General features: G+C 41.8%; 1 protein-coding gene across 8 annotated transcripts in view; it reads right to left on the minus strand.

Moving 5' to 3' along the window:
* Positions 1-5234: 5234 nt before the first annotated feature.
* UXS1 (UDP-glucuronate decarboxylase 1) overlaps positions 5235-24875 on the minus strand; it is a 153052-nt gene continuing 133411 nt past the window's right edge. For 7 of the 8 annotated variants that reach the window (XM_033948082.1, XM_033948084.1, XM_033948088.1 and 4 more), the window contains exons 12-15: positions 17648-17708; positions 14013-14070; positions 12370-12473; positions 6267-6398 (exon numbers count right to left, since the gene is read on the minus strand). In XM_033948082.1, the coding sequence (XP_033803973.1) occupies positions 6267-6398; positions 12370-12473; positions 14013-14070; positions 17648-17708 (355 nt within the window). Of the gene's footprint in view, positions 6399-12369; positions 12474-14012; positions 14071-17647; positions 17709-24875 lie in introns of all 8 variants that reach the window. The other variant, XM_033948081.1, reaches the window with a different exon arrangement.

Genomic DNA, 24875 nt, shown 5'->3' on the forward strand with positions numbered 1-24875 from the left:
CAGTGATGATACCCAACCCCCAAAAGATTGTGACTTATTGATTGCACTCTTAGGGTATTTTGAGGTTTTTTTTCCCTTGATTTAAATTACTTTATATACATCATTAGTGTTCCATCATTTTTGTACAATTCCAAAATTGACTTTTTGGACACTTTATTTGGTTTCCAATTATTTCATTTAGTTTAAAATGTAGGCCAGCAAAATGCTGGAGATCTCCCTGCTGCAATAAGTATAGCGGCCGCGGCCGCCTGTCCCATCACCAGCAGGAGGATGCCCAACTCCTCCTGCCATACCCCGGACTCCCCACCCCCCAAACTCGTAATCGCAGGCAGGAGGATGCCCAACTCCTCCTGCCGGAACCCCCCTCCTCTCCATCTCGTAATCACCGGCAGGGGGGGAGCAGGTGTTGGGCATCCTCTTGCCAGCGATTATGAGTTTGGGGGGAGGGGGGTTCCAGCAGGAGGAGTTGGGCATCCTCCTGCCGGCGATTACGAGTTTGGGGGGGAGGGGGTGTCCGGCAGGAGGAGTTGGGAATCCTCCTAGGCGGGAACAGGAAGTCACTGTTGCAGGAAGAGTTCCAGGGCAGGCCGAGGTTAGAAGTCTCCTCTGACGGGATACAGCGCCACGGCTGCAATAACATTTAAAATAATAGTGTTCCGGGTGGGGGGGGGGGGGAGCAGGTGTGGGGAAGTCCGGAGCTGCAGGGCCGGCGTTAGAGGGAGTAAGAGCTGATGGTGCTGCAGGGTCTCTGCTATGAATATGTTGTAATTGGTAGGATAGATCTGTCCTTTTTTATGGAGTTCTTTTCTTTTTATTGGTAACTGTAAACCACTTGAACCTGTCATAAGATTAAGCATATATCAAGTTTTAACAAACAAACATCATGTTTGACATCACTGAGTTCCTACAAAGTAGTAAAGGAAAGGGAATTAAAAAAAAATCAAAAAAAAAAATCTTGTTTTACAGTGAGGGAAACATTTTGCAAGCTTTCTAGAATCCATAAGGTGAAAATAGTTACTGTTTCGGATATTAAAGATAACAAATGGGTTGCTGTTTTTAGTGTGTAAAACGAAAGACTCATGATCACAGACCAACATCCAGTAACATAGGTTTTGCTGTTGGCTGTGCTTTAGGATCCAGATCTCACCTTGCAAGTTCATACACACCCACAGCTCTGCACTGACATGGAATGTCAATTATTCTACTTGTGCACCACACAGCTTTCACTCCAGTAAATATATTCACTTTTCTCTGATATAGATGATTATCTGCTCGGCTACTTCAATACCTCTCTCTTTCTGTCCTCTCCGTGGTCTGTCCTAACTTGTCTCCTTTGCTGCCAGTAGTTGTAGTGCAGAGATTCAAACAAGAGCCTTGGGCCTTTTACTAGGCTGTGCCCAGCCTCCATGGAAACAAGAAGTTGCATCAGAGGAAATGGGGGCAGAGCCTAGTAAAGGCCCTGTTTCCTGTTTAAATCACTGTGCTGCCACTACAGGAAGCAAATGAGGCAAGTTAGGATGGACCGTGGGGATGAAAAGGAGAGGTGCTGGTACTACTATATTTGGGGGTGGGGGGGTTGAGATGCAGCACTTAGCTCTGAGCAAGACAGTCTCTCTGAGTAATTAAGTAGTAATTGATTTCCAAACTAATTTCCACTGAGACTCACCCAGATGTGTAGCCAAATCAAATTCCCCAAGTCCCTTTAGGAGCCTTACATATACAGTGTTCACCCGGTCATTCGTGGTTCGCTGTTCGCAGTCCCGGTCATTCATAGATTTTCCGACCGTGAATGACCGGGTAGGAGAGGACGGCCAGAGTGCCGGCGAGTGAAGGAAATCACTCATGGTATGCTCCGCCTGCCTCTTCCTGCACTAAAGTTGGGCCTCATCAATCAGGAGCTACGTGTCAAAACAGCTTCTGATTGGTGAGGCGGGCAGAGCATACCACGAGTGATTTCCTTCACTTGCCGGCGCTCTGGCTGTTCTCTCCTGCTTCTACGGATGCCCTCTCCAATCTCCCCCGCTAAAAACCATATTCACGGTTTTTCAGCATTCGCGGCGAATATCGGGGGAGTACTGTAGTCAATTTCAGATGCTTATGCCAGCTGCACCTTTACAATTTAATAATCTAGAGCAGTTTCTCAGAAACTTTTTTGAGCTGGGGCACACTAAACCTAGTGTCCCTGGCTCGAGTCACCCGGAAGTGCACTGGCATCGGCATGTTGACATCACACGCATGTGTGAAGTCAGCGCATGCACAAAGGGTCTTCAAGAATACATGGGACAAGCAAAGAGGATCTCTAAGGGAAAGGAATAATAATAATAACTTTATTTTTGTATACCGCCATACCCAGAGAGTTCTAGGCAGTTCACATCAATTAAACAGATTTACAAGCAATGAAGTCGTTGAGGTAAACATGAGGGGGATTGTACAAGTCATTGGAGTTAGGTTTGGAGAGAACAATGAGAAGGAATAAAGGGAGAGTTCAGATCGTTGGTGGGAGGGGTGAGAGAAGTGGAAGTGGGGGGATTAGGGATTCTGTCCGTGGAATAAATGAGTTTTGAGAAGTTTCTGAAATCGAGGTAGGTGGGGGCCTCGAGCATAATTTGGGCTAGCCATGAGTTCTGTTTGGCCGCCGGGGAGGGGAAGGCGAATAGATTGATTCTGCGGGAGTTCATTTTGTTGCAGTTCAGGTCGAAATGAGGGATGAGGTAGCTCGGAGATAAGACCAAATAAAGTTTTGTAGCAAAAGCACGCAAACTTGAATAGGATTCTAGATTCAAAAGGTAGCCAATGTAGTTTGTGGTAGAAAGGAGTGATGTGTTCCCATTTGTTCAAGCCAAATATAAGGCGGACGGAGGTGTTCTGGATCAGTTTCAGTCTTCTGATGGTTTTCTTTGTGGAGCCCAAGTAAATGATATTGCAGTAGTCAAGGATGCTGAGAATGGAGGATTGTACTAAAAGGCGGAATGAGGTGTTGAAGTATTTTTTTATGGTGCGTAGTTTCCAGAGCACCGAGATGCATTTCCTGACTGTAATATCAGTATGTTTATCAAGGGATAGATGTTTGTCTAGGGCAGTGGTCTCAAACTCAAACCCTTTGCGGGGCCACATTTTGGATTTGTAGGTACTTGGAGGGCTGCAGAAAAAAATAGTTAATGTCTTATTAAAGAAATGACAATTTTGCATGAGGTTAAACTCTTTATAGTTTATAAAACTTTCCTTTAACAGTTAAAAGGAAAGATATATAAACTATAAAGAGTTTTACCTCATGCAAAATTGTCATTTCTTTAATAAGACATTAACTATTTTTTCTGCGGCCCTCCAAGTACTCTATTTTTTTCTGCAGCCCTCACATTTAAAGTTTAATATCTTTTATTTCTCAAAACTGGCACATTTCAATCACTAAATTGAAAATAAAATCATTTTCCTATCTTTGTTTGGTAATTTCATCAGTCTCTGGTTGCACTTTATTCTTCTGACTGTGCATCCAATATTTCTTCTCTTCTTTCAGCCTCCTGTATGCTTCCTCTCCTCCAGACCTCTTTCCCTCCCCCAACTTTTTCTTTCTTTTTCTATGTCTGTCTTTCTCTGATTCCTTGTCCCATTTTCTGCTTTGTTTCTGGCTCCTTGTCCCCCCCCTTTCTTTCTTTTTTCCTTCTGGCTCCCTGCCCCCCCCTTCTTTCTTTCTTCCTTCCTGCCCTCCCCCATGCCACCGCCGCCGGGGAAAAGGCTGCTGCTGCTGGCGCCATCGGGAACAGGCCGATATCTCCACAGGGCCGAACAACTCTCGCTGCCCGACGTCAATGCTAACGTCAGAAAGGACGTTCTGGGCAGCCAGGCAGCGATTGGCTAGCCAGAACGTCCTCTCGACGTCAGAATTGAGGTCGGGCGGCGAGAGAAGCAGGGAGATCAAAGAGCATAGTGCCGGCGGTGAGAAGGGAAGGGCAGCATTTGGGCACCTCTGCTCTAGACGAGCCGCGAGCCGCACTCTATGAAGAACAGTGGAGAGTGACCAGTTGTGTGGACCGCCCCCCCCCCCTTGGTACGCCACTGGAGCAGCAGCGTGTCTGGTCGGCTCATTCCATTCAAAGCCGCGGGTGGCGGCTCCTTGCGAGATCCGCGCCTACGTCTGAAGCCTCTCTGATGTTGTGATGTCGAGAGGCTTCCGATGCAGGAGCGAATAGCGCAAGGAGCCGCCAACCCGCGGCTTTAAACGGAACGAACTTGCCAGACCCGCTGCTGCTCCAAAAGGAAGGAATTATCCAGTCCAGACCGCGGGCCGCAAATAAAACTTGGAGAGCCACATGTGGCCCGTGGGCCGCGTGTTTGAGACCGCTGGTCTAGGGTGACTCCCAGTACTTTTAAGGATTGTTCGAGGGAGAAAGCCGTTCCTTTCACTTGAATTGTGGTGTCTTTGATCTTGTCATTGGGGGTAGCTAGGAAGAATTTGGTTTTGTCAGGGTTTAATTTTAGTCTGTAGGATAGCATCCAGAGTTCTATCTGAGTAAGTGAGCTTGAAAGAGAAGTGAGAAACTCTGGTGTGAATCTGGTTAGTGGGATGACTATTGTAATGTCATCTGCATAGATGAAGAATTTGAGCTTGAGGCTTTGCAGGAGGTTTCCCAGGAAGGTGAGGTAGATGTTAAACAGGGTGGGGGAGAGGGGGGAGCCTTGCGGAACACCACAGGCATTATCCCAGCTGTATGAGAGAGTGTCGTTCTTGAATACCCTGTATGATCTATTTTTTAGGAACCCGTGGAACCAATTGAGGACCTGGCCAGAGATACCGATGTAGGCAAGGCAGTTTAGGAGGATGGAATGGTTGACAAGGTCGAATGCACTGCTCAGGTCAAGTTGTACGATCAGGGCACTAGTGCCCTGGCTGAAGAGTGAGTGCAGGTGATTGAGTAGGGAGGCTATAATGGTTTCGGTGCTGTGGTCCGGGCGGAAGCCTGATTGGTTATCGTTTAGGATATTGAATTTTTCTACATATGTGGTGAGTTCGGAGGGATTGTAGAACTTAGTTGTTGGTACGGATGGGCAGACAGAACAAGTCATCACAGTAAATATAACCAGTAGTACGATATAAGAAAATAATCACAGATCATGTAGCACTGCAGAGTTTAATACTGGAGGTCCAGGCCATCTTTTTTTAAAATTCTATGAGCAGAGTGGAACTACACACAACACAAAATGCAAACCCAAAAAACAAACAAAAACAAAACTTTTATATAAGACATTTCAATATTTTATTAAAATAGTATAGTCAACCACTGGCAACCAATAATACATTAATCTTTTCCCTGGAATACACATAATACAGTAGTGAATCAAAATATCCTTATCTGTGACAACCAATGAAAAATACTTCTAATTCAAATTTGCAACTAAATCCAACCTTAAAAAAACCTCACCAAATTAGCAACTAAATCCAACCTTAAAAAAGCCACCAAATTAAAGTGTAAACGCTTTTCAATAGGAATTTTCATTCTCAAATAATTAACCTCCTTCTTTACAAAGTCACGCTAGCATTTTTAGTGCTGATCGCCACAGTAATAGAATAGAATTCCTGAGTGTCCGAGCTGTTACCGCTGCAGCTGGCGTTAAAAACGCTAAGCTTTGTAAAGGAGGGGGTAAATCCACTAGAAAATACCAGCATCCTCCTGACAATGCTTCAAGCTTTTTAAAAGTATATATACACACACACACATATATATATATATACATACATACATACATATATATATATATACATATATATATATATATACATACATACATACATATATATATATACATATATACATATATATATATACATATATACATATATATATATATATATATATATATATATAACATCTCACATTTATTAAAGTACCCATTTTCATAAATAAATTGGCAATTTCCATCCCAAATATGCATCTTCAGCTTCAAAAAGAAACCAGTATATTAACTGTCCATGGACAGTCGCAAAAAACAACAAAAAAACCTTCACAACACAATAGAAAAAATTTGATGTTGCTACTCTAGTATACATAAAAAGACAGATTTAAAAAGTGCAAGGCAAGGATTGCAGTTTTTTCTTATTTTTTTAGGCACAACCATTTCTTTAAAGCAAGCTTCAGGATGACAATCCAGTTTGTTCTTCATGACACCTGTTTAAGTTTTCCTTTTTTATTTAAAGAAAGAAAGAAAAAAAAAAAAAAAAAAACCATCCTGAAAAATATTAAATAGGTGTCCCATCATGCTGAGTGGAATGTTCAATTAAGTCTTGATCTTCCTTTTTTTATTCTTGCAGGCTTTGGTTTTGGAATGTATTGATTATTTGCCTGGTACTCGAGTTCTTTACGGAAGTAGTCAATGGTATTATTTAAGCCTTCTTCTAATGGGACCTGTGTATTTTATTTTTTTTAATAAAGGGTAGGGGGGACAGAGAGAAGAGACAAATTAGTTCTGCATATGGATCTGTACCATAAAGGCCTAATAAATTTATACAGTTGCACATCAGAATGTTGTTTACAAGAAAATCTAGATTCAGACAGGCAAATTCTGATTTACTGGTGAATAAAATATGCTCCATAAAATTTAAATTAAACATGGTCCTCATTATAAATACATGCCACTTAGACACACAGAAAAAGTGAAATACACAAATGCAGAAACAGATTAAAGGGTATTTATAGCTATGCTAGATAGTGGACAAAAATAAGTTAATTCATGCTAATCCACCTCAATTTTTAACTAAGGGCTCCTTTTACGAAGGCGCGTTAGGGCCTTAACGTGCGGAATGGTGTGTGCTAAAATGCTGCGCATGCTAGCCACTACTGCCTCCTTTTGAGCAGGCGGTAGTTTTTCGACTAACGCACGCTAATCTGGTGCGTGCGCTAAAAACGCTAGCGCACCTTCGTAAAAGGAGCCATAAATGTAGTGTTATGAAATGAAAGGTATAAAAATAATAGGAAAATATATAAGCATCAAAGAAGCAAATCCAGAATAACTTTCAAACATTATCCAAAAGGGTTGGGCTGGGTCTAGGCCACCATTTCAGGCCCAAGGTAGGCAGGCAGCTGCCTTTTGAGTATTATAATAATAATAATAATAACAACTTTATTCTTCTATACCGCCATAATCGTGCGACTTCTAGGCAGTTCACATTGAAGAGAGCTGGACAATCAGCAAGTTACAATATGCAGATAGTCAGTGAAATTACAGCATGCAGAATCTTAAAATGCAGCGAATTACAATATAACATACTGTTTGTTAAGAATTTCAGAGGGGACATATTAGAAATAATAGAATTGGATTTAGTGTTTGGTGCAGTTACTGTTTAGGTGATATATCTGTCAAATAAGGCATCAGCCCCTAGCAACCAAAAAACAGTAGCAGAATCTGTCTCACAAAAGGTACCCCTCCAGCACTGAGGTATGTCAGAGGATACCACCCTAAATGTCATCATATTTAAAAAAAAAAAAAAAAAAAAGGGAGAGATTATGTACTTACCCTGGGGATAGCTTTTTTCCAGTAGCTAGATGAGACATTCTAGTCAGTAGGGTTATTTCCCTATAGCTGCGTGCTGCTGCAGAAGGAATCCCACTCTGGATTTTTCACTCTGGCTCTGTTGTATTTCACTGGGCTCTCTAGCTACACCCTCAGTTAGTACCCAAGCACGTAGAGACACTTGATACACGTGAAGTAGAGGCACCTGTAGCAACAGGCTTAAACAAATTGTTCTGCTCAAAAGTAACTAAACAGTACCATTAACCGCCAACACTGGCTTCAAAGGAGCTCAGAAACTACTCCCCAATAAATTGAAAAGGGCTGACAGGCATCCAAGATTCAACTTGGAGAAGCATAAAACAGATTGAAACAGTAGACAGGTGCAGGAAGGACTGGGCAGGAGTCTAGAATATCTTACCTATCTACTGAAAAAGAGCTTACAAGGGTAAATACATAATCTCTTTTTCCAATGCAATTGGTGAGACATTCTAGACAGTAGGGACATACAAAAGAAGTCCCCCAAAAAGCTAGGGTGGGCTTGCTGCGCAAACCTTCAATACTGAGGACCCAAAAGTGGAGTCCTGTCTTGCCACCACATCTACTCTGTAGAACTTGGCAAATGTGTTAAGAGACCACATCACCGCTCTGCAAATCTCCTCAGAAGAGATGGATCCAGCTTCGGTCCATGAAGAAGCCACACTCCTGGTAGATTGCACCTTGACGGAAACAGGAGACTTGTTTCCCCTGAAAGAATGTAGGCTGACGAAATGGCCCTACAGATACATCTGGAAATTGTGGCCTTGGAAGTGGGAGCGCCCTGCTTAACTGAATGAGTCAGCACAAACAAATAAGTCAGAGAGATGAAATTCACTGGTAATCTCCCGATAACACAGAAGAACTCTGCACACATTCAGTTTCTTCAACAGGCGATCCTGTGTCCTGGAACCTGTAGACTAAAAGGAAGGCAAATGCACTTCTTTAATAACATGGAAAACCAAAACCACCTTCGGCAGGAAGGAAGGAACCATCCGAAGGGAAACCCCCATCCTCTGAAATATGGAAGAAATGGGCTTAGTAAGACAAAGCCTGTAGTTCCACTACACGTCATGTCAAAGGAATGGTAACCAAGTCCAAGTCCAAGAGGGAAGCATCTCGAAGGGGCTCAAAAAGAAAGCCTTGATAAGGTTAGACGGCACCAGGTTAAGGTTCCAGGAAGGGAAAGGCTGCTTAACCGGTGGTCTGACATAAAGAGCCCCCTTCAGAAAATCATTGACATCAGGATGAGCCATCCACAAGGACTGACGCTCCCGGGATCTAAAAACAAGAGACATCGCCCGGTCACCTGAACTCAAAGATAAGCCACAGAGAAGCCTTTATCCAGACCAACCTGAAGGCAGATAAGAATCAGCAAGGTCAGTGCACCACCTGGTCCTGGACGCACCAACATTGGAAGGTCTTCTAAGCCTTAGACTGCGTGCTCAAGAGTCATGCCATAAGAGCAAAGGGACCTGGAACTAGAGAATGACATGGGGAAAACATTTGTCCCCCATGAGCTCGGTCCCTGACCCCATTCACACAAGCCACAAATACTTTTATACAGAACTACTTATATTAGAGTATAAAAAGAAACAATATTCTATACAATTGTCATTTCAAAGTTCTGGATACCAAACTAGATAAAGATCTTCAGCTGGCAGAGCTTTGTTTATCAACACAACTAATATACTACTTTATCCTAAAGCAAAAATAAATAGAATTTTTTTTTTCTACTTTTGTTGTCTGGTTTCTGCTTTCCTCATCTTCTCCTCATTCAATTCCTTCCATCCACTATCTGCCTTCTCTCTGCCTCTTCCATATGCTCTGTTACTGTACCTCTCCCTCTACCCTTCCCCCCCTATTGGTCTGGCACCCATCTTCTTCCCTTCAGCGTCTTCTCCCCATTCTCCACTGCTTTTGTGAAATCACATGACCTAAGTCTATGGGTGGGGCAAAGCCCAGCTTTAAGCGAAAGGATAGAGATGCAACAGAAAGACTGAAATCCATTCTATGGCAAATGTCATTTAAAAGTAGCCAATCAGTATGATGAGCGGGAAATATTGTCCAATATGAAAGGAGGGTTCGTGGTTTTTTCTTCTCTGCATATTTGGTGGCAAGTTTGGCGGAGGGACTGATGTTGCTCCTCCTTTCCTCTTTCCACTCACCCCACAAGCATACCGGGGCCACAGGGTTTCCTGAACACTAAGTAGAAATACAGTAGATGTATAGGACTAGGAGGGACAGTTGGGTGCTATAGAAAAGTGGTGAAATCTGCACAGTAAAGCGTGCAAGGATTACTAGATGTCTTTCAGCAGCCCCCCTCCCTCCCTTCCCCTCAGCGATTTTCTTTTTTTTTGTCTTCCAGCTGCCTGAGCCGGCTTTCATCAAGTCGTGTGTGGCTGCCAAAACTTCTCTGACGCAACCGGAAACAGGAAGTTGCGTTAGAGGAGAAGTTTCCGCCCACAGACACATGCGACTGTAGGCAGGCTTGGCTGGCTTCAACAAGTTACTTTGGAAACTAACGCGCCGCGAAGGTAAAGGGGAGGGAGGAAGATATATTCGGCGTAGGTAGAAAGGAGGGAGGGGGCCATGTGCGATCGGTAACCGCACGCGTTCCCTCCCTTAACTGCAAGGACAAGACCATTCACCTCTCCACGGGGCAGTGGATGGCCTTGTCCCCATGCCCACAGTGAGCACTCTCCCTCCTCATTTCGGCGGGTTACCTGCGGCTAGCCGCGGGTAACAGCCACCGTGTCATTCTCTACCTAACAGCCTACGCTCGACCTCTGATTAACAGGAGGCAAGACCACCTCAGGGATGGCCCTGAGCTCCAAAGAAACTATGCAGGCTGGCTAACAGGTACCCAGAGGGATCAGTCTGTCAGCTACAGACCGTGGTCTGTAAATTCTCAAGCAGGCAGAACTTCAAAATCGCTCCAAGCACTAATTTACCAGAAAAGGGGATGACATTACATCGAATTAAAATAATAAATAGGGTGAACAGAACACTCCTGCAGGCATGCATGCATGCATGCATAAGGAAAGAACTGAAGTTGGAGCTAGAGAGCCCAGTGAAATATAACAGAGGCAGAGTGAAAAATCTGGAGTGGATTCCTTCTGCAGCAGCACGCGGCTGTAGGGAAATAACCCTATTGTCTAGACCAGGGGTGTCAAAGTCCCTCCTCAAGGGCCGTAATCCAGTCGGGTTTTCAGGATTTCCCCAATGAATATGCATGAGATCTATTAGCATACAATGAAAGCAGTGCATGCAAATAGATATCATTCATATTCATTGGGGAAATCCTGAAAACCCGACGATTGCGGCCCTTGAGGAGGGACTTTGACACCCCTGGTCTAGAATTTTTCACCTATTGCAATGGAAATATATTTAATAATATGACCCTGCAAAACTGTGCCATGATTTATAATGCAATTGCTCTCTTCTGAATGCAAGGTAAAGATATAGTAAGACTAGATAATTACACTGTGATCACAGGGTTTGTAGAAAAGGAGGACTTCAGAGAATGAGATGTATTGAACTACTTATTTTACCTATTAGGAAAATGTACATTACTTACAACATAGCAAATATTTTTCCAAACTTCAAATCTAAAGGTGCAGTTTTACAAGCAATCAATGGAAAACAGATAAAACATTTGAATGCTGAAATATTTTAGATTTAAAATTAAGGGCTCCTTTTATCAAGCCTTTATCCTTTTATTAAACCGCAGGCCGCTACCGCCTCCTCTTGAGCAGGCAGTAGTTTTTGGCCAGCACGGGGGTTAGCGCGTGATGAAACATCGCACGCGTTAACCCCGCTAGTGCGGCTTGATAAAAGGAGCCCTAAGACTACACACTGATTAAAATTTTTAATTGCATAATTCACATAAAGTACCCTCTCACATTTCCTCTTGTATAGTGCAAAATAAAGACAGCAGATATAAATTCTCAAAACAGAAATTTAAATTACTAAACTAAAATAACTTTTGTTAATTTTAATTTTTTACCTTTGCTGTCTGGTGAACTCATTTTTATAAATCATCTTCCCTTCCCCCTCCATGGGTACCATCTTCTCCCATCTCCTTCCCTTTCCCCTCCATCCATGACTACCATTTTTGCCTTCTCTTTCCTCCCTCCCTTCTATGTGCACCACTTTGAATCTTCCATCTCCCTATTTCCAATATCTATACCTCCACCCTATCTCTTTTTTTTCCCCCTCTTTCTCCTATATCCCCCTCCCATATCTCATATCTCTTTTTTCCCCTCTTTCTCCTGTATCCCCCCTCCTCTTTTCCTTTTTCTCCCAGCACCTCTTATCTCTCCCTGCACTCTAGCAGCCCCTTCTCTGCATGCTCCCTTTCACTCTCCTCCTTTCTTCCCCTTGTGGCCCTCAATGCTACAGTAAAAGCATGCTGCTGCTAACCCGTTCTGTAGCCTCTCTCTGAAGCATCCTGCCTCTTCTAACAAGAGTTTCTGTTTCTGATGCTATAGAGAAGCTTCAGGCTGGGTGAGAAGAGTTATGTTTTCATGCAGCATTTAACGCAAGTTCTGAGGGGCAGAGAGGAGAGTGCAAGGAGAAGAGGTACAAATGTAGACCTGGAAAGGGAAGGGGGGGAGTCAGCTGCAGCAATGCAGGGAAATGCTAGAAGGAAGAAGAATCAGATGCTAGACTACAAGGGGTGGGGGGGGGGGGAGAGAAAGATGAAGGAAAAGGAACAGAGCATAATGCATTAATCGTGTTAAATTTAACACGCGATTGATAACACATTAAGTGCATTCACTGTGCAGCCCTAGTTAAAATTCATATTTAATTCCATTTTGTTGTACTTACCACAGGTTCCCAACCAAGTAATGACTTGGCTTTTTTAATGTCAGGTTTCCTTTTTTGTGGATCATCTTGAGCCTCTGATAGAAACTGAATCTCACTTTTACTCCCTGTAAATGTAAACATGAACAGAACCACATGGAATAATCACTTCTATTAAGTTTACAGCATTTTTATACAGATAAAGGTCATTTTGTAACAATAAAATGCTTGAGTTTGATTTTTATGAAGACTTAGGAAGCCTCCCTACATGGCTTAGCTACAGGAAGAGCAGCGATCGTATGTAGTCAGCAACTCAGCTTTTTGAGATTAAAATGGGGCAAGATGGGGTGTGGTAGGGAATGAAATCTATGGAGAAGGGTATAAATCAACCTATACTTGAGTAGGCTGACTAAACAAAAGTAGTTTTCCTGCATGCAGAGCTCATCACAATTTACTGTGAACAAAACATAACTGTCAGTTACAAGAGAGAGACAAAATATGTTTTCAGTATGTGTTTAATACTACTAAATGGAGTGAAATAAATAAAATATTTAAAAATGCTAAAGAAACATTTCCAAAAATTATAAGCCAAGTTATATTTGGAAGAGTTAGTCACAAACGATAGGCAAAATATTTAAACAAACAAAATACTCAAAATGTTAAACTTATTCGCTTTATTCCACTTTATGAGAAGCTTTGCATTTTAGTAATTTTTCTCTATTTTTGATGGGTTCTCAAGGTTTTCATTGGCTTTACTAGTAAATTCTTCAACTAAATCTTAGTGAAGCAATTAAAAGGTCTCTGAACAATCATTTTAAACATGTCCTTTAATACTGAAGTTGTCAGTTACCAGCATTTGTCTATACACTTCATTAGATCTGAAACAGTCCATGATTTTGAAAAACAATGACCTATGAGACTATTTATTGATTTATTTGGATTTATATCTCATCCTCCCATAAGAGTTCAGAATGGGTTACAAGGTTACATACATAATAAAGCATTACAGGGTATAGTAATGTAGAGCATAACAAAGTATGACATGATAGGACGATACATAGGAGAGCATGATAGTATTCAAAAGCTTGGCAATGCTTAATAGGATATGACAGGACAAGGCCTCATACTGCATGGGGTGGCGACGTTATGAGTTTGGTATTGCAGTAACTAACTGACGGCACGAAGCAAAGTAAGGCAGTACATAACAGAGAATGGCAATGCATTATGATGCATGACAGTACACGGTATGGCAGATAATACATACAAGAGCATGGAAGAACATGACGACAGAATTTATATTTTAGATTAGAGGATATTTTTAACTTGCAATAAAGACAACCTAACAGTGAACAGCACCCATAAATGTATAGGCAGTTCGTTTGGTGTGGCTGGAGTCTGCCCTAGCTTTTATATCAAGTCATACCGTCTGATGATCACTGGTGCCAGATGGGTACCTACCAGGACAACATTAGATGTTCTTCATCTAATGACCATTTAAGAACAGATTCTATAGACAAATTCACAAATCTGATAAAACTGCCATTCAGGAGCAAAAAGACCAACATTTAAAATTAGTTTCAAACTAATTATGTTTTTAAAAGCTAAAGAGTTGTGGGTGTATATTCAAAATACACAGTAAATCTCAATTATTAACTACTTATACTTACCTACAAGTTTTTTAATTAACTTGGCAAATTCTAAAATGGTATGCTCGTCAGGATTCCCCTATGGGGGGGAGGGGGGGAGAAAAAAAAAATAACCGGTTATAAAACAAATTAAAAAAATGTATCACATGAAGTGGAAAACAAGATTGCACAAAGGATCAAGCAAGGAGTTAAGAGCAGCACTATGCACAGGCTTGAATCTCACACTAGGCAATGCAGGCCTATATGCACTAAAGTCAGTGATCCTCAAACGATCGTTGCTAAACCGGTTTAAATTGGTTTAGCAATGATTAGATTTGCCGACCCGATGCAGAAAACAGCTCACCATGTGGTTTTCTGCAAGATCGTTCATTCTCTGATCCGGCCATGCAAATAAGTTAATTAATATTGAAATGCCATTTAAACTAGTAGAGCGATTGATGCTCTAACATGGCTTCCCAATGCACAAAAAAAAAAAAAAAAAAAAAAAAAAAAGTGATCGCTTTTAGTGATCCAAAAAAAAAGTGACTGGTCTAGACCAGTCGCTTACCTGTCCCACCGATACAAAATTATTTCTAACATGTCAAGCCTTTTTTTTTTTAAATGTTCAACAATTTTTATTGATTTTCAAAAGAACAGAGTATAAAACCTTACAAATTCTTCTTGCCATAATATATGAACTCTCCATACAGAACTTGATCTATAATGACAATAAACATTGTAAAAAGCCTTTAAAAAAATAATAATAATAAAAAAAAATCGGCACAGATGCTGTGTGTTACACACAGCACAATATCTGCCCCATTAAAAAAAATAAATAAATAAAAAAGAGAGAGAAGAAAAAAGCCCCCTCCCCACCGATGATTTCCTCCCTGACATACCCCCTGACGAACAAGCAGCCTTCTGCCCCCACTGAAGTACAATACAGTTTTAGTGGGTCTTTCCGATTGTCTCTACCAGAGCCTCAGCGGCCTGCAGAATCAGGCCCAAGGGGCTCGGAGGCAAGTGGAGTTCTGCTTCCCAGGGAAGGTAAGTGCCTCAGGAATCCTAGTGGGGACTCAACAGAGGAAAAAGACTCTATTTCTGGCTGTCTCTACTCTGACAGGGTCACGCCATAGTACATTACCGCATACCGTATACTCTAATATAAACTGAGATTTTTGGGACCAAAAAAATGGCAAAAAATTAGGGGTCTCAGCTTATATTTGAGTCTACTACTGTAGTTGAAATAAATATCCAAATTTAAGTCTACTGGATTTTGAGGAATGGAGTCGCGGGTCAGGGGCAGGCCCGACATGCAAGGCAGCAGCCAATTTCTCCTGGAGGTGGCCGCGGCAGCCCTCCATGCTGTTTGACGGCCGCCAGGAGGAGAGTGAGGAGTCAGCAGCACATCTGGATTGTGAGCAGCTCTGCCTTCGGTCCTGTCTCAGTCCTGCTAAACCGGCTGGCAATAATGAAGCCAGATGCTGTGGGGGCCTTCCCACTTGCCAAATCGCTAAAGGCTCTGCCGGTCTCGATCCCGCCCCCCTCTGAAGTTGCTTCCTGATTTTGAGGGGTACCAGTAGAGCCTATATTGATTTAGCAAGATGGAAGGTACCTGCGGCATCTGGCTTCGTTATTGACAGCCGGGTATAGCGGGATCGAACAGGACAGAAGGCAGAGCTGCTCATAATCTGGATGCTCCGCTGACTCCTCATGTGGCTGGGAAACAGCATGGAGGATCACTGCGGCTGCCGCTGAGAGGAATCAGCTACCTGCCTCGCATGTCAGGCCAGCCCCTGACCTGCGACTCTATTGGAAGAAGCAAAGGGTAAAAGGTGATGGGGAGAGATCTTGGATGAAAGTGGAGAGGGAGGGAGAGAGAGAGAGAGATGAGGTGTTGGAGGAAAAAGGGGAGAGGATATGCTGGATGGAGGGCTAAAGACAGTAGATACTGGTTAGAAGAGTAAAAATAAAGGGGGAAGAGAGAAAGAGAAGATGCTGGAAGGGGGGGAGGAGAGAAGATTTAGCAAAAAAACCCAACAAAAAACAAACAACTGGAGAAATAGAAGCAGACAGAGATGCAGAAAAATAAATGGAGGAAAACTGAAAGGATGTAGGAGAGGAAGTGAAGACAGGAATGAGAGAAGAGGCAGATAATTTTCTTTCCAGGGTCTGCAGTCTAAGACAGACTGCAGAAATTGAGATAAACATGAATAAAATATCCAGACAACAAAGGTAGAATTATTTTTAATTTCGTGAACAGAAAATACAGTTTTACTGTAAGTTTACACTACTTTCTTTTTATTTTCTAAAGTGTAGCGTGGTGTTTCTCTTTCTCTGGTGTTAAACTGCATATGGCTCTTGAGGCTTAAGTTTGATTTTTGTCTACATTTATTTAAGTTTGTGATTGCTTGTAATTGCATTTTCCTATATAGGGGCGATCGCATCAGAGGGAACGTGCTCCATGTGGAGAGCGGCCTGCGAGGTTCGCTACAGCCGGCCGCGAACCTCAGCAGGCCGCTTCAAACAGGAGCGACAGCGGTTGGTGCGGGAGGGGAGAGTCGGTGACGCATGTGCTTAAGCCGCCGAATACGGCCACAGACGGACAAAGCACATGTCAGGTACCCACAGCCTCCTAAGTGCGCATGCGCCCTTAGAGAATTATTATAGATATGGAACTCAAAGCAAGCTAAAATGGCATTCCCTTTTGCAAAGGTATAAAACCTAACAGGGCTATTTCAACCATTTTACTCATCAGGCATCTTATGGAATGTATTATTGTCACATGTGTCTAAGATGGCAAATTATAATACAGTAAAACTTTGGTTTGCGAGCATAATTCGTTCCAGAACAATGCTTGTAATCCAAAGCACTCATATATCATAAGAACATAAGCAATGCCTCTGCTGGGTCAGACCTGAGGTCCATCATGCCCAGCAGTCCGCTCACGCGGCGGCCCAACAGGTCCAGGAACTGTGCAGTAATCCTCTATTTATACCCCTCTATCCCCTTTTCCAGCAGGAAATTGTCCAATCCTTTCTTAAACCCCTGTACTGTATCAAAGCAAATTTCCCCATAAGAAATAACGGAAACTCAGACGATTTGTTCCACAACCCAAAAACTAATACAAAATACTATACATACTCGTATTGCAAGACCTCACTCATTTAGAACTGTCACTACACTCCTGGAGCGTCAGAGAGAGAAGAACCATTGGCTCAATTGTGATGATGTGACGCGTGTATACTGGATGAACTTGTATTGCAAGACCTTGCTTGTATATCAAGTTAAAATTTAATAAAATGTTTTGCTTGTCTTGCAAAACACTTGCAAACCAAGTTACTTACAATCCAAGGTTTTACTGTATTTTTCAGTCTATTATTAAGTCTATCCTGTTTAGGAAGCATGTTATATTTAGCTGAACAACTGAATTTTATGGGGTTTTTTTTAAGTTCAGTATGAGGTAAATTACAAATTAAAACCTAATTTTTAGAAAGACTAGCTCTTCTTATTGTATGACCCATCCTGTACTATGATCAGTGTGGGCGGAACAGATGTTATGTAGAAGTTTAGGATGATAAGCTGGTCTAAGTCTAGATAAGATATCAATAAGAGGTATTAATAAAGAATGCTGCCAAAATAGAAAATGCACCAGGGTAAAAAAATATTTCACTTACCAAATTAACAGGACTGCTGACATTGCTGTTCATCAAGCAAACTAAACCATTCAAAAGATCACTGAACAAAAGCAAAGGGGGGAACAAATTTGATGAAAAATATTTTTCTATAAGTTATAAAACAGATAGCTGAAGTAATTAACCAAAGATACTATCAGGCTAATAAAGCTTTCACTACTCTCCACACCACTGTACATTTTTTACATTATGAGCATCATAGCTGTTACCGCTGCGGCCAGCACTAAAAACCACACAATGCTTTTGTAAAAGGGAGGAAGGTAAAATATAAATTTGTTTTAATGGTCTAAACATATATCTCATTTCGACATGAAAGAGCTACAGAAATACTCAAACAAGAAGATACCAAGAAATATTGGTTGAACATATCTTCATACCCTTTGTCATAGTATACCAAGTTAGCTCCATGGTAAGGTTGTTTAGGCCAAGTATTACAATCTCTTGAGAATACCCAAGATAAAATCAAGACCAGAGCATGCCTTATAAGATGGCTTAGGTATTAGCACTTTGCACACTGCCACATGAGTCCTAGTTTATATTGTAGTAGCATACTGTGCACCACTACGATCTGTTTTCATGCTAAATTTCAGACCCACATGATGCATATTGATAACCAGGGCTGTGGAGTAGATAAATGTTCCAACTCCGACTCCTCGGTTTTTTGTACTTCAGACTCCGACTCCCGACTCCAGGTATCCGAAATTTCCTCCAACTCCTCGACTCAGACTCCACAGCACTGGTTAATTTTCAGATCGTTAAAATGGAATGTCAAGTTGAGAGAAATGAGCATTTTTGACACCACCTTCTTTTTGCTTTTAATCAAGGTTCTAAGGCCGCAGAAGCTGCTCGCAACATTTGTGCTGTGTATATAGTGGGTGCTATAGCTGAAAGAATCGCTCGTGATTGGTATGCCAAGTTCAAAAATGGAGTCGGTAGATAAATGTTCCGACTCCAACTCCAGGTACCCGAAATTTCCTCTGATTCCTCGACTCCGACTCCACAGCCCTGCTGATAACTAAATACATTGATGCCAAGTCTAAGTCTGGCTTGTGCTTCTGTCTTATTCATCCACCAAACAATTTAAAGATTTGCAATCTCCTCTGTAGAGTCAAAGACATCATGATTCCCACTGCTTGAAGATATTGGTTTAACTGTCCCGCCCCCCCCCCCCCCCCCCCCCCACTGGATTAAAATCCAGGAATGCCTTTTGGACCTGTAGAAGTATTTGGATGGTTTTAACAATAAATAATAGTGTGCATTTTGGAACAACAATTCTAAATAAGTAACTGAATATTTGGTGTGGTCCTACTACAGGAGATTTGAATTGAAGTCATGTATTTCTCATCATATTCAGGTACAGCTGCTATTTTTCTTTCCCTAGAGGGCTTACAATCTAAGGCAGGGGTGGGCAACTCGTCCACAAGGGCTGGAATCCAGTCGGGTTTTCAGGATTTCCCCAATGAATATGCATTGAAAGCAGTGCACGCAAATAGATCTCATGCATATTCATTGGGGAAATCCTGAAAACCCGACTGGATTCTGGCCCTCAAAGACTGGAGTTGCCTACCCCTGATCTAAGGCAATGTCCTTCCATAGAATGATCTGGATTGCTAACCTGGAATATGGCCAATGAACTGAAGAATATAGCTCACACTACCAGGGTAGATTTGATTTAAATCACTAGTCAGAAAGGCTTGATTTAAATCATGGTTTTCTCTGTTTAAATCTTTATTAATTTTCAAACTTTGATAGTGCAATACAATTAGTAAATCATAAATACTGCATAGAACACACTAATAACTATACAATTATTACATTAAACAGTCATTTACTCCCATCCTCATCTTAATTATTAATACAATAATACATATGATGTGATTTCAATATTATAATTAAACAATTTAACTCCTCAAAGTACATTTCCCTCCCTCCCCCCACCCACCCACCCTCCCTGGATGTGTAAAGAAATCTAATGAAAAAGAAAGAAACATGACCTTTACTGTAATGCAACAAAAGTAGTCAATGGACTCCATACATCATTAAAGGATTTACTAGTCCCCAAATGTTCCGCCATCATTCTTTCATACTTATGTGGTACACACATTTACCCACCAAAAGGTATAATTAAATCTGTCATGGTTCTTCCAATTATGTGTGATCAGTTAAACAGCTATTCCTGTCATGATCAGGAAAAGGCAACTTTTATACTTATCTAAAGTAGGCTTAACATGTAATAACGTACCATAAATTACACCTTCTTAGGTTAAGGGAATAGATGACTCAAGAATAAGATTTATTTGTCCCCAAATTGGCTTCCAGAAACTAAGTATCAATGGATAAAAATATAACAGATGATCCAAAGTCCCTATATTAATATGACAATGCCAGCATCTATTAGATTTAGAATGATCTATTTTTGTAATCAAACTGGGGTTTAAAAAATCCTATGTAATAAAAATAACCATGCTTGTCTCATAGATGCTGACGCTGTACATTTCAATCTCCAAGTCCAAATTTGTGGCCAACAAGACACAGAAATATACTGTTTTATCTCGATGCTCCAAATATCTCTAAGACTATTTTTTTGGCTTCTTATTTAAAAATTCAGAAATCAATTTGTTCCACTGGGTGGCCTGATGCCCTACTAGATCGGTCTGGTAGCAAAGGATCTGCAAGCTGTAATAAGTTTAAGTTTTTCCATTCAGGGAACCCACTCTGAATAGCCTGCTTCAACTGCAACCACCTATACTGTTGAGACTTTAGAATGCCAAATGATTGTTGCTGCCGTGAAAAATCAAGCAGTTTCTCATTAGATATACATCATCCAATGTCCGAATACCTGCCTGCATCCAATTCTTCCAGGCGATCCCAGCACTGCCTATTTGAATCTTGGAGTTTAACCATAAGGACTGCAAAGTAGATTTCATTATAGGAACATCTGTTAGTTTATCAATAAATTTAACTGTTTTCCATGTATCCAATAAAATTATGTTGTCCTTAGCATATCTAGGTAGTCTGATACTTAATATATGAGATAGTCGCATAGAGGACATAATTTTCCATTCTAGATATAGCCAGTCTGGAAGATGCTCCATGAGCTCAGGGAGGATCCAATACATACCCTGACACATTATATAGAACATAAGAACATAAGCAGTTCCTCTGCTGGGTCAGACCAGAAGTCCATCGTGCCCAGCAGTCCGCTCACGCGGTGGCCCATCAGGTCCAGGACCTGTATAGTAATCCTCTATCTATCCCCTTCTATCCCCTTTTCCTTCAGGAAATCATCAAATCCCTTCTTGAACCCCAATACTGTATTCTGTCCTATCACACCTTCTGGAAGCGCATTCCAGGTGTCCACCACCCTTTGGGTGAAGAAGAACCTCCTAGCATTGGTTCTGAATCTGTCCCCTCTTTTCTGAATGCCCTCTTATTCTTGTAGTTTTTGAAAGTTTGCAGAATCTGTCCCTCTCCACTTTCTCTATGCCCTTCATAATCTTGTAAGTCTCTATCATGTCTCCTCTAAGTCTACACTTTTCCAGGGAACAGAACCCCAGTTTCTCTAATCTTTCAGCACATGAAAGGTTTTCCATTCCTTTTATCAATCATGTCGCTCTTTTCTGAATCCTCTCGAGTAACGCCATATCCTTCTTAAGGTACGGCGACCAATATTGGACGCAGTACTCCAGATGCGGGCACACTATCGCCCGATACAACGGCAGGATAATCTCTTTCGTTCTGGCTGTAATACCTTTCTTGATAATACTTAGCACATTCTATTTGCCTTCTTTGAGGCCGCTGCGCACTGTGCCGACAGCTTCATTGTCTTGTTCACTATTACCCCCCAAGTCCTTTTCTATGGTACTTTCACCTATTACCAGCCCTTCCATTGTATAGCTGTACTTCGGGTTTCTGTTTCCTACATGCAAGACTTTACATTTCTCTACATTAAATTTCATATGCCATCTCGTCGCCCACTCTTCTAGTTTGTTCAGGTCCCTTTGTAAGTCTTCACAGTCCTCTTTTGTCTCAACTCCACTAAATAGTTTGGTGTCGTCTGCAAATTTTATTACTTCGCACTTCGTCCCTGTTTCTAGATCGTTTATAAATACATTGAACAGCAGCGGTCCGAGTACCGACCCCTGCGGAACACCACTCGTGACCCTCCTCCAGTCCGAGTAGTGGCCCTTCACTCCTACCCTTTGCTTCCTACCCGCCAATCAATTTTTGATCTATCTATGTACGTCTCCTTCCACCCCATGGTTCTTCAGTTTCCGTAGTAGGCGTTCATGGGGTACCTTGTCAAAGGCTTTTTGGAAAAGTATACGATGTCTATGGAGTCCCCTTTGTCCACTTGTTTGTTAATTCCTTCGAAGAAGTGCAATAAGTTCGTTAGGCACAATCTTCCCTTGCAGAATTCATGTTGGCTTGTTTTCATATGTTTATTCCTTTCTAGATGCTCATCGATGCTGTCTTATCAGCGCTTCTGCCATCTTCCCCAGAACCGAAGTCAAACTTACAGGTCTGTAGTTCCCCGGGTCACCTCTCGATCCTTTTTTAAAGATGGGCATAACATTAGCTATCTTCCAATCCTCTGGGATCACGCCTGTTTTCAGGGATAGATTACAAACCTGCTGTAGTAGTTCTGCTATTTCCTCCTTTAGTTCTTTCAATACCCTAGGGTGAATTCCTTCCGAACCCAGAGATTTGTCAGCTTTTAACCTATCTATCTGCTTGATGATACCTATAAAAATTGGGAAAATTTACCCCACCCTCAACAAATGATTTTTGTAAAGATACTAGAGCAATTCTCGCATTTTTCCCCAAGCCAAATAAATTTTGCCAGAATACTATTTAATTTTTTATAAAAGGACCCCGGAAAAAAAAAACTGGCAACATACCCATTTGGTAACAAACCACAGGCAAAATCATCATCTTAACAGTTTGTACTCTCCCCCACCAAGACAGATGTAATGGATTCCAAAGCTCACACATTTCTGTGACCTTCTGCAGTAAAGATTTTTCATTTACTTTCATTGTCTCTTCCAGCGTATTTTTTATCCAAATACCTAGATATTTTATCCCTTCTCCCTTCCAAAGAAAGGGGAATGAATCAAATAAACCTTTTGTACAATGTACATTAAGCGGAAACACCTCTGTTTTACTCCAATTTATCTTATATCCTGAAAATTTCCCAAATTTCTCAATCAACTCCAGTAAATGTGGAATGGTTGTTCCAGGATTCCTCAAATGAAGCAATATGCAGTGTTCTCCCTAGGGCCTTTCAACCGGGCGGTCCGCCCGGGTAATTTAGATGACCACCCAGCTAAATTCTGCTGCTGCCGCTGCTGCTCAACATTAAAAAAAAAAAAAAAAGCCGGCTTGGAGATTTCACCTTAGCCCGTACCGAACTTATGCTCTGGGGCTTTAACATGTGCGTGCCGGCTTCCCTTCTCTTTCCTCCGAAACCGGAAGTTATGTCCGGGGGTGGGGGGTGGGGAGGGAGGGAAGCCGGTACGCACATATTACAGCCCCGAAGCATGCGTTCGCTACGGGCTAAGGCGGGAGACAGGTCAGTGAAGCTTACCATTTGCTCTTCTTGCTGCCGGGTCCTGCCTACTTTCAGTTTTCGCGAAGGCAGGACCCGGCAGCATTTCCCCCAATCGATTGTGATCTTGGGCTGATCAGCCTTCTTCTCTGACGGCAGAATTGACGTCGGGGAGAGGAATTCTGGTCGGCCCGAAGAAGGGAGAGCTTGGGACGGCTTTGGGGCCTGTTCCCCGATGGCAGCGGCAATGGCAGTGGCTTGGGGGAGGGCAAGGAGAAAGAAAGAAAGGGCAGGCAGGGAGACAGAAGGAAAGAAGAGAAACAGAAAAAAAGAAAGGGGGCATGAAGAGAGAAAGAAAGAAAGGGCAGGAAGAGAAGAAGAAAAAGTTGGGGGGAGGGGAATGAGGTCAGGAGGAGAGGAAGCATACAGGCTGAAAGAAGGGAAGAAAGATTGGATGCACAGTCAGAAGAAGAAAGTGCAACCAGAGACTCATGAAATCACCAGACAAGGTAGGAAAAATGATTTTATTTTAAATTTACTGATCAAAATGTGTCTGAATTTATATCTGCTGTCTATATTTTACACTATGGTCCCCTTTTACTAAACCGCAATAGCGGTTTTTAGCGTAGGGAGCCTATGAGCGTCGAGAGCAGCGTTGGGCATTCAGCGCAGCTCCCTGTGCTAAAAACTGCTATCGTGGTTTAGTAAAAAAGGGGGGGGGGGGGTATTTGTCTATTTTTGTATGGTTGTTACTGAGGTGACAGTGCATAGAGTCATCTGCATTGACCTCTTTGAAAAACCCCGGAATAGGAATGATTATTAACATTTTCTCTGCGTACAGTGTGCTTTGTGGGTTTTTAAAATTTTTTTTATTGTTGGTAGATCATTTTGACTTGGTTATTTTAAAAATAGCTCACAAGCCCAAAAAGTGTGGGCGCCCCTGCTCTAGAACATCGCTCCTTAGTTTTATCAAGTGGTGCAGTGAAGGGCCAGCACTTTACATCTTATCACTTCATTCTTTCTTTTTTCTCCTCATGTACAGCACGGTTCTTTATTCTAAGCAGCTTTGGCACTAACAGTACCAAGGGTGCCTTATGCTACTTTCACTACCACTTGCAGTCAGGTTCAGCATTTTATCATGGTTTTGGGTTTTTATTTAGTTTTTCAACAGTATTTTCATTTATTTATTAAAGCAGCATTTTTTAACAGCCCGATGTCCCTCCCCTATCAGTGTGCATTCAATCCACTGCCGACACTTTTTTGGCGCCTCTTTCAATGGATCAAATATCATAGCCCCACTGTCGCGTGTTCACATTTATTCTGCGTACGAGTTTATTTCATCAGTGCAGAGACCTTTTTGTTAAGTCCATTTTACTCTCCCTTTTTCACTTTCCCAAGTGCTGTGGTTTTATTCTTTGGTTTTAATAGAAGCTCATTTGTACAATAATTTAGATCTTTCCCAGGTTCACTTTTCATCTACCTGGTCGGCTTGTCTTTGAGCTACTATGTTTATGTTTTCAAGATACACTCTGTATTATCAGCTGTTCATTTCCCATACGTTTTACTTTTGCCCTGTTTAAGTCTATATAGTCTAGGCATACTGTTTGTAACCAGCCATCATTTTAAGTATGTATGTATATGCCCTATTTAAGGGGGGGGGTT

Source organism: Geotrypetes seraphini, chromosome 6 (genome assembly GCF_902459505.1).
Source record: "Geotrypetes seraphini chromosome 6, aGeoSer1.1, whole genome shotgun sequence".
Lineage (NCBI taxonomy): Eukaryota > Metazoa > Chordata > Amphibia > Gymnophiona > Dermophiidae > Geotrypetes > Geotrypetes seraphini.